Raw genomic sequence first — 10771 nt, forward strand, 5'->3', positions numbered from 1 at the left:
GGCAAAGGCCCCACCTCCAAATAAGTCTTCATTCTGAGGTAGAGCAAGACGGTTTAGGCAGGGGTTAGGACTCTAGCATATCTTTTTGAGGGGATGCAGTTCAACCCATAACAGCTACTCAAGTGTTTCAGCTTACTTTCAAGCTGGATTTAGCATGAGATCTAATCATTCGTTTATAAATTCCCGAGACTACACAGTTAGTAACTTTTTTTCTTTTTTTTCATAATATTTTATTTCCATAATTGTCAAATTGTTTTCCATACAACACCCAGTGCTCTTCCCCTTATGTGCCCTCCACCATCACCACCACCTCTTTTCCCCCCTCCCCCTTCCCCTTCAACTCTCAGTTCATTCTCAGCATTCAATAGTCTCTCAAGTTTTGCATCCCTCTCTCTCCCCAAGTCTCTCTCTTTTTAAAAATTTTTTTTAACATTTATTTATTTTTGAGAGACAGAGCATGAGCAGGGGAGGGCAGAGAGAGGGAGACACAGTATCTGAAGCAGGCTCCAGCCTCCGAGCGGTCAGACCAAAGCCGGATGCAGGGCTCAAACTCACGAACCGCGAGATCATGATGTCAGCTGAAGTCAGTCGCTTAGCTGACTGAGCCACCCAGGCGCCCCACAATTAGTAATTTTTTTATGGCAAAGCATTAGCTATTTCTCTACTGAGCCCTTTAGCTCTAACTCTGTGATAAACCCCAACTGTGTTTTTGAATAAACTCTCAGCACTGAGAGTTTATTCAAATAGTGTTACAAATAGCTCTGAGCAATTTGTAAGCTCCCCTCCTCCACAGCGCCCCTCAGGTGGGTGGCTTGACTCATTTAGCAACAGACCTCGTTCTCAGAGGGCTCTCTGGAGGCCTTAATCTTGAAATAATGGCCAGTGAGAGCAAGAGGATGCCCAGGGAGGACATTAGCAGACTGAGAAGCTGTTTGCCCAGTACGGCGTTCAGAGTTGTACGGTCAGGGCATAAAGTAACCAGAGCAGACACTGATTTTGAGAGTTCCCAAACTACCGGTTGAGATGAGCCCTGAGTGTGGCACTGTGCCCTGCCTTTATCTCCTCCCAAGGGCTTGACAGCTCCTAAGCAGATAAACACAGTTACAAGATGTTCTAGAAGAAGCCTAGGGCTGAAAACAAAACATGCTGCTTGTTCTGACATAAGTACAAGGAAAAGGCAACTTTAGCCCCAGTATACCTTGGCAGAGCTAACCCTGGAAGCTTCCATTGTCCACTGGGTAAGGAAAGCCAGTGGGGATGAAGGTGGGTGTGCCGGAAAACGAGTCGACTTCTCCCAGACCCACGTCTCCATTAATGAAGTTTTGAGTTACCATTTGGAAATGGGACCAATAGTTGCAGACCATCTGCTTTTTTGAGAGAAGCTAAAAATCTGGAATTTTAATACGAGATCTGCTAATTTAAAAATATTGGCTACTAGTTCAGTTTTTGTGTTTTGTCTGTTTGCTTGTTTGCTTTAAGATGGAGGAGGCCAAGGAAATAATGTGTGGGGGCCAAATTTAGTCTTTAGGCTGCCACTTTGGAATTTCTGTTCTAGAATACTCTTCAGTTTTAAAAGCTCAAAATCTGGAGTGCCTGGGTGGCTCCATCGGTTAAGTGTCCAACTTTTGATTTCAGCTCGGTCATGATCTCATGTTCATGAGTTTAAGCCCCATGCAGAGCCTGCTTGGGATTCTCTCTCTCTCTCTCTCTCTGACTCTTCCCTGCTCACATGCTTGCTCTCTCTTTCTCTCTCAAAATAAATAAACATTAAAATATTTTAAAAATAACAGCTCAAAATCTAATGTATTTTAACTAAACTAGTTAGATCGCTAGTATTTACCCTTGTTTTATTCTTTTAGCTTGAACAAATACACACAGTAAAAAAAAAAAAAGGCTATTTAATACTTGTCATTTTTAAACCCATTTGTGTGTGTCTCCATCTGTTATTCCTAGGGGATCTCAATCTTAAAAATCCAGCAATAAACCAGTGGGCTGTATGGGTATTCACAGTATCTTCTAGACACGTGACTACAACTACTTCACCTCCACAGCTGCTTTCCTCATACTTTCCACAGATGTGTGTGTCCCTGTGACCCAGAAGAATAGTAGAAATCAGAGACCGCCCCCCAGCCATTTGTTGTTATCACTGTTATTATTATCAGATCATTATTGTAACAGTGGCAATAAGAGCTTCCAACTGCCGGTTTATATATTATGCACTTAAATGTTGTCTCACGTAACCCTCACAGCCTCCTTGAAAGATGAGTGTTAATTTCTCTCAATTTCCAGGGGACAAACCTAAGGTTTAGTTGCTCTGTCATGTGTGGAGTTAATTAATAATGGCAGATTGGGGAGTTCACAAGGCTTCTTACAGATTTTTTTTTAACATTTATTCATTTTTGAGAGACAGACAGAGCTCAAGCAGAGGAGTATCAGAGAGAGAGGGAGACACAGAATCCAAAGCAGGCTCCAGGCTCTGAGCTGTCAGCACAGAGCCAGATGCAGGGCTCGAACCCACAAACCGTGAGATCATGACCCGAGCATAACCAATTGAGCCACCCAGGTGCCCCTCCTGTGGGTTTTATAGTTCTGTTGCTTCATAGTTCAATGTAGGGGTGGAGGGCACATACCTATATTCTTTTGGATTTTTTTTAATGCTTATAAAAGTTGTAAAGTCTAACTTCCCTGTGGACATTATAAGCATTTCAAGTCAAAACAGAGAAAAAATGGAGTGAAGAGAAAAAAAGAAATATCTATTCTGATATTTCTTGGAAAGAAATACCCAAAGGGACATGCACCTGCCGCTTGGGGGCAGGTGGCCTTAGCCAGAGCCCCTTTCGTGACTCAGCTCTTAGAACCCAGCCTGCCTGAGGGAGCCAGTGTGGAAATGTGATCAGATGTACATCAAGGGTATTTAATTGGACTGATAATTTTTCCAGCGTAGAGATTTGAAGACTCGGGGAGTTCAGATTAGAATGTAGCAAGCAGAGAGCAAGTCAGGAAGATGAACTGGATGGAGCATAAACTCTCTTTGCACACAAGAAGGCAGAAATATTATAGTAAACCAGGAAAAGAACTACCTCCTGTCTGCCCTTTGCAGTCTTCAAAGTGAGGTGACTCCCAATCTGCAGCTAAAGACACTGTCAGCTGTACTGCCCCCAGTGCTGATAAGGATCTCCTGCTTTTCAAAGGTGCTGATTTCACAGAGCTATCCGACATCAGTGAGTGATTATGCTGGACTGTGACAAAATAAAAAGGGAGTTTTATACATCAATATTATTTTCCTACACAGAAGGAATTGAAAATAGGACTTGAGAAGGCAAAAAACTTAAGCTAACAAATGCATAAGCTCACGGAAGAATTTTCCCATTCCTGATGTTTTTCCAGGTGAAATTGTCACTTAATAAATGTGTATTGGGGCACCTGGGTGGCTCAGTAGTTAAAGCATCTGACTCTTGGTTTGGTTCAGGTCATAAGTGCGTGGTTTGTGAGTTCGAGCCCCACATCAGGCTCTGTGTTGATGGTGCAGAGCCTGCTTGGGATTCTTTCTCTCTCCGTCTCTCTGTTCCTCCCCTGCTCATACTCTCTCTCTTTCTCTCTCCCTCTTCCTCAAAATAAATGAATAAATAAATAAAAAATAAACTTTAGAAGAAAAAATTTCTTTAAAATGTGTATTAAGTGATCACTATGTCCCAAAAACTATCCCGGAGTTGAGTTAAGAATAAAAAACAGTCCCTGCCTTTGGGTAACTTTTCAGAAATCAAGAGTTTGTAGTCAAGTTAGGAAGCAAAATCAGTGGGTGGCTACCTGTCCGGTGTGTTGCTCTAGATTTCATGGAGGACGCAAAATAAATCTGCTCTGCCACCGACTTGCAGCCTTTCAGCAGACTCGCAGCAGACTCGCAGGAGTCTGGCTCCTGTCCTGTGGAAGGTGGAGTCATAGCTCCTGCCTTGTAAATCTCACAGTGCTGTCGTGCTATCACACAGAACAATGGCTGTGAACATGTTGAAATGTGCCAACCGGTATGTGAACCCCCTCCTCAAAAAACCTGCCTGAGGCTGGGAATAGAAGACAGCGAAATGTGAAACAGCCGGTAAAGACCCTTGGATGGTTCACATTCAGGGCCCATATATTTGCTAGCTGACTTCAATTAGAAATAAAACACTAAAAAGGAAGCTATCTGGTAAAGGTGTAGATTTTTCAGAAGACCTAGAAATTTAGTGTTATGTAGCAACGACGTGGTTCGCAGCTGCTGAGACTGAGGAAATATAGTCTTTACCATGGATCCTGGGGAAAGAGCACCCTGTTAGGAGTCCCCTGAAGGCACTCTAGCTGCCCCTGCTTTGGCACGCCCTGCAGAATGGGGAGGGAGCGGTGGAGAGGGGCACCCGCCAGGGCCCGTCACATCAGCACCACGCTACGGGACTTGCTCTTTGGAAAAGGTGTCTCTCTTCCTTTGATTAACTACCCACCTTTAAATTTCAGAATACATCCTGGATCTGTGTGCGTGTGTGAGTATGGTAGTTGTCTAGCTTTTAATCTGATTCTGCCTGGCGTAGGCAAGGGCAAGTGGAACCTGCGGTGCCTGGGTGAGCTAACGTCAGTTATGCCGGGTATTTTCAAAGTATAAAGGGGAAGGTTCGTTATAACTAACTTAATAGATCTCTGAAAATATGTAAACATTTTACGTTAATGAAACATCACTGCAACCCTAGGAAGGATTATATTACTATCTTTTTAAAAGAGTAGGTGACTTGAATAAATCACTGCACTTTTTGTGAATTCACTCCCCATGTTCAAAGCCTGAAGGGAGACTTCAGTGTTACTGTGTCACGGTTTGTATTTTCAGTTTGTGAAGGATAATGGTTGGTCCTGAGCCCCATCTGGTCTCCAGGAGATACAGATTTCCACGGAAACTAAAGGAGTGCAGAAACCAAATGTAAAGAGAGAAGATAAGTTTAAGTGGCACAGTGCGCTTTCCATTGGGCCTGTTCTCGCTTGGTGCAAACCTGAACATGAGAACCAATGGGTCTTTCCCACTAAGCTAACAGCTGTTTCTCTCCCCAGTGCTCTGTTTCCTGTGGTGGTGGAGTGCGGATTCGCAGTGTCACGTGTGCCAAGAACCATGATGAACCTTGTGACGTGACGAGGAAACCCAATAGCCGGGCTCTTTGTGGCCTCCAGCAATGCCCATCTAGCCGAAGAGTTCTGAGGCCCAGTAAAGGCACAGTTTCCAGTGGGAGAAAGCTACCAACGTCTGAGCAGGACCCCTTAAAGCCCATTCCTCCAACCACATCCAGTCCCAGAACGCTGAGCACACCCACAGTGCCTCAGTTTATGAGTACAAGTGCCCCGGCCATCAGCAGCCCTGCTCCTACCCCAGACCCCAAAGAAGGAGACTCGGATGGGAAATGGTGGCAGAACAGTTCCAACCAAACTGAACCGGGCTCCAATTATGTCGTTTCTACTGGAAGTACTTCCCAGCCCATCCTCACTTCCTGGCCTTTGAGTGTCCAGCCAAATGAAGAGAACGTTCCCATTTCAGACCCAGGTCCTACCTCAGAGGGAGACTTTTTAACCACGACAATGAGTGGTTCTGATTTGTTGTCTTCCAGCAACCCTGTGACTTGGCAGGTGACTCCATTTTATGATACCTTGACCAAAGAGCCAGAAGTGGAGATTCACAGTGGCTCAGGGGAAGACAGTGAACAATCTGAGGACAGAAATGAAAACAACTCCATAACATGGACCGAAGTCGGAGTACCTGGAAATGATGCTTCAGCAGCGCGAAGTACAGGAATGCCCCTGGGACCCCCACCAACACCTTATCTCAGGGGGCTGTCCTTGTGGCCACGCTTCAGCACCAGGATGGAAGGACTCCTACCCAGCCAAAGGCCTGCCACCCTCAAAAATGGTGCATCCGGCGCTGAGGGGATGTTCACTGAAAAGCCAGCCAACTCTCCCTTCCCTCTGGGAGGAGACCACCAGCCAGGGACCTCAGAACATTCAGTAAACCATAACCCCCCAGAACTCCCAAGCAACGTGAATCAGACACAGAGTTCCGAACCAGTCCTGACAGAAGAAGATGCAAAAAGTCTGATCGCTGAGGGGTTTCTGCTAAACGCTTCCAATTACAAGCAGGTCTCCACCGGCGGCAGCCCTGCGTACTGGGTGGTTGGAAACTGGAGTGAGGTAGGAGCTCCATTTCTTGCCTCTTGCCTGACTGTCCATGGAAATAGTCGGGGGTGTTGCATTCTTGTGTAGATTTCAAGTGGACTTGTAAAAAATATAGCCCGATGTGGGAGAAACATGAAGCAGTCAGGTCCATGTGCTCACCTCCCTCCTGTCCTCTCTAAGTCCTAAATTGAGGGGGAAGAAGTCTCCAGGGAGGGAGGACATATGTAGTGAGATAAAGTGAAAAGAATTCTGAAATAAGTCAGGAGGGCTGGCGATTTAGCTGTGTGGTGGCAGGGAACTCCGTCCAGGCTTCGGACTCCACTCTATATCTACAAATAGTAGAGCCGGTGTAGATCACCTGTAGCCCGCCCCCCCCCCCCTCCAAGCCACAGACCTCAGCGCCCGGTGAGGAGGGGCAGCTGAAGGGGCCAGAGTTTGCATTTCATCCAGAAAGAAATCTTGGGACTCTAGTCAAAATCTGTCAGGTAATCCAAATTGGAGTGGAAATTGAAGATAAAATTCCTTAAAAGCATTCTCTAGTTCAGTGTTATCAATGATTTTCTTTTCTTTTTGTTGTGTTTGCATGCTTGCATGAAAAAAATCACGTTGGCTCATTAAAAGAATTAGAAAATGGAGGGAGAAGAAAACAAACATGACGACAGAATGTTGGCCCCTGTTTTCAGGCTTCAGAAATTTGGCTAGATACTTGTTTGTCCATTTCTAGAACTAATTAATATCCTTTGAAGCATCAAAATCATTTTCACCCATTTGAATTTTGAATGCAGTATATGAACTTGTTAAAATAATTTGACAACTCGAAAGAGGACTTTGTGGCAAAATGGTCACATGTTTACATTAGTCAGCATTTTTATGACAATTCATGAGTCCTCTCCCTAGCTAAAGAGAAATGAAGTATTTGTAGATAATATAACAACAGTGCGTATAATTTACAAAGTATGTTGGTTTCCAAACTGCTTTCATATGTAGCCTCTTATTTTCTCCTTTGGACAATCCTGAGGAGCAGGCGAGATCTCATTGATGCCAACTTGCAAATAGAGAAAATAAAATTTGTGGCAGTCAAGTGACTTATTGAGGGACCCAACTGTCATGTTGATGACAACATGGATGTCCCTGGATGATGCCCCTTCTAACTCCATTCTATTCAGTTTGTAAAATGGGCATGATCTGGGGGTAAAGCAAGGGTACCTGTAAACTAAAGCAACATAAAAGTATGTAGTAGTTCTGATGACTGTGGAAGTACATTTTGGTTATAGTAAATCAAGACACCCTTGACTTATCTCAAATGTCATCATTTGACTTTGACAGAAATAAACTGCCTTATTGAGTACATCATAGATTGCCAAAAATTTGGCAGTCAATCATGGTGAAGCCATTAAGGGCTATTAATTCCAGGCAATTTGGAGAAAAGGAATTGGTCCAGCTGGCAGCTTTTCAGAGCTGCAAAGGATATTAAGAGAACAGAGTTCAACGTTTGGCAGAAATTCCCTTTGTGATAGAGTTTGGGGCCTCTTCTCTTTATACATCTTTTGAGACAAAATGTTTAATACACAGAATCGTCAGAGAGGATCAGGACTCAGAATGAAAACTTTGGTTTTCTGACTATCCTTTGATTTTTTTTTTATTCTGTCCTTTTCTGAAGCTTCTTTAGGATAGCGTCTCAATGACTGCATCTTAGAGACCCCATTGAGATCACTCTTCCCCAAGCCCCCTATAAAATGGTTAATAGTTTTTCAAGTCAAGGTCACCTATCATCTCCTGTTTACCTCCTGTTAGTTTAGGGCCAGTGGCTTCCAGTCTAATGGTGGGAGGCACTTGGAAAAGATGGGGATGTTTTGTTTGTTACAGTGGCGGGGGAGGGGGCCACTACCAGCATTCAGTATCTGAGAGCCAAAGATGATAAACAGCCCTGTGCTCTTATAAGGAAGAACTGTTCAGTGCAAAATGGCAGTTAGTGCCCCAACAGTCAAGAAGGGAAGACCCTCAGTGACTGTTCTTGTCCCCTGCTGATCTGTGCACGTCTAGGCTCTCCCCCACTGCGGCTCATTCCATGCATCACAAGAAATCTAAGACTGCCAACTCGGTCCTCCATAGGAATTTACTAATCATTCCAAACTCCTGCTCACAAATCTTTAATGTCTCTTCATTACATATCAGATCAGAGAAAAACACTCTGACATCCAACAGCATTTACAACATTACATAACTGAACTTTCAAACCACAAGGGCTTCACTGTTTCATCATCTTAAGCTTCAGCAGATCTAAACTGCTCAGTTTTCCGTAAGCCTCCTGCCCCTCTCAGTGCAATGCCTTTTTTTTTTTTTTACCACTGTCCCCTCTGCCTGGAAATTCCTCTCCTCCTTTGCCCTTGTGAATTCCCTCTGTTCTTTGGGACCAAGCTATGAGCTGCCATAAAGTCCTTCCTGATCATTAAGATTGGAAGTAACTTCTAAAGTTCCTTACCGTTTGACCCAAAATTGTTCTCACCGTTTCCTCCCACTTTTCTATCTTGTGTGGAAGGGCTAGTCACACTTCCATTGTGCACGATGTGTTGTTCTTCTAATTGTGATTTCAGAAATTAAAGGATTGATAGAAAAATGAAGTTAACACTATAAATGGACATAAAACTTGAAACCAGACTTTCTGGGTTGGAATCGTGGCTGAGCCACTAACTATATATGTCCTCACCCTACCTCAGTTTCCTCATCTGTGTCATGAGGACAGTGATTCAGAGATTGTGGGGGATAAAAGGGATAACCATGAGTAACGCACTCAGAAGAGTATTGGGCACCTGGGAAACACCTGTGTTTGCTCTGATACCTGTTTGCAAAACAGAAAACTGGGTGCCATGCAGTGCATGAGCCTGTGGCTCCCGTCTCGTTAGAAAATCACCTCATCGAGTTGCCTCATCATCCAGTCGGACCCCCTGGCTCACTCAGCTAGCTTGAGCTGTGCGGTTGTGTACTTGGAAGCGAGGTATGCTTTTTCCACAGCCGTTCACAGCGGTCATCATGTGATGCCGACCCAGTCCCCCCGGTTAGTTGAGTTCTGAACAGAGAGTGCAGAACCTGCTTGGGATTCTCTCTCTCCCCCTCTCTTCCTTCTCCCTCTGCCTCTTCTATGCATCCTTTTTCTCTCTCCCCTTCTCTCAAAATAAATAAACTTTTTTAAAAAAATGAATAGAAAGGAAAAAAGTGTTCAAAAGGAATTAAAATATCTGCCCATGAGATCTGAATCTATTAGGACTAAACTCAGAGCCCCAGAGACAACATCCACTTGGTTGCCACGCAAATACAGTACAAAGAATCATAGACATCACTTGAGATTTGCTGGGTTATTGTTAGCCTGGGAATTTAGTTGACTAGGTCTTTTTCTGGATTGGCGCAAATATATCTTCCCTATGTCATCATGTGAAATTAACAACAGACGGTGTGGGCTTGAATGTTGCTTCTGTCTCTGGGCCCCAGATATCTGGGAAATGAGACTCCTAATGCTGCCCTTGCACCTGTATTGTGTTTAATAGGTAACATTTGTAGAGTCCTGACCATGTGCATGAATTTCTGTGGCCCTAATGTTATCACCAGTTTCACAGTCTAGGGAGTTAGGAGACTGCAGAAGACCACACAATTGGCCAACTATAATTGTACCTGAATCTCAGAAGGTTAAAGAAAATGTAGGAAAGATATCTGTTATGTAGTTGTATCAATTGCCTATTGCTACAATAATGCTATATGACAAACCACCACAAGACCTCAGAGTTGCATTGAGTCTGTGGGTCAGGTGAGCTTCTGCTCATTGGGGCTGAGCTTAGCTGACCTCAGCTTGGCTTGCCGTGCATCTGCTGGAGGGTCAGCTATGGGCTGGCTGGTCTGGGGTGGCCTCAGCTGGGTGACCCAGTTCTATTTCACATGATCTCTCATCCTCCGGCAAGCTGGCCCCGTTTCACTCTCACGGCAGAGAAAGGATTCCAAGAAAGAGAATTGAAACTACAAGTCCTCTTGAGAACTGGGACACCATCCCCTGGATTTTATTGGCCAGAGAAACTCACAAGAACAGTCTTGATTCAAGAGCTGGGGAAATATATCCCACTGCTTGCCAAAAAGATCTGCAAAGTCTTATTGCAGAGAGCATGATGTGTCCAATATGGGCCACTAGTGCAATCAACCTGTGACAATGTCAGTGCATTTCAGCTGTCGTTACCTCTATTACACATATGCATCATGTAGAAGAGAGGAGAAGGGGCTAGGAACTTAGGTACAAACCAAATCCTAAAGAACTTTAAGGGGCGCCTGGGTGGCTCAGTTGGCTAAGCCTCCGACTTTGGCTCAGGTCAGATCTCACGTTCATGGGTTCGAGCCCCGCGTCAGGCTCTGTGCTGACAGCTAGCTCGGAGCCTGGAGCCTGCTTCTGGTTCTGTATCTCCTTCTCTCTCTGCCCCTCCCCCTCTCATGCTCTGTCTCTCTCTGTATCAAAAATAAATAAGACATTAAAAAAAAAGAACTTTAAGGAGAGATTACCTCAGTAAACAGGCCAGCTGGAAAAGTGATGACCTAGACTACTTTCTGCTCTTCCCTT

At 44.5% G+C, this 10771-nt stretch overlaps 1 protein-coding gene across 1 annotated transcript in view; it reads left to right on the top strand.

Moving 5' to 3' along the window:
- ADAMTS12 (ADAM metallopeptidase with thrombospondin type 1 motif 12) overlaps positions 1–10771 on the top strand; it is a 276826-nt gene that overhangs the window by 235664 nt on the left and 30391 nt on the right. Inside the window, exon 16 of the mRNA XM_029941278.1 lies at positions 5068–6192. Within this exon, the coding sequence (XP_029797138.1) occupies positions 5068–6192 (1125 nt within the window). The remainder of the gene's footprint in view (positions 1–5067; positions 6193–10771) is intronic.

This window comes from Suricata suricatta, chromosome 6, assembly GCF_006229205.1.
Source record: "Suricata suricatta isolate VVHF042 chromosome 6, meerkat_22Aug2017_6uvM2_HiC, whole genome shotgun sequence".
Classification (NCBI taxonomy): Eukaryota; Metazoa; Chordata; class Mammalia; order Carnivora; family Herpestidae; genus Suricata; species Suricata suricatta.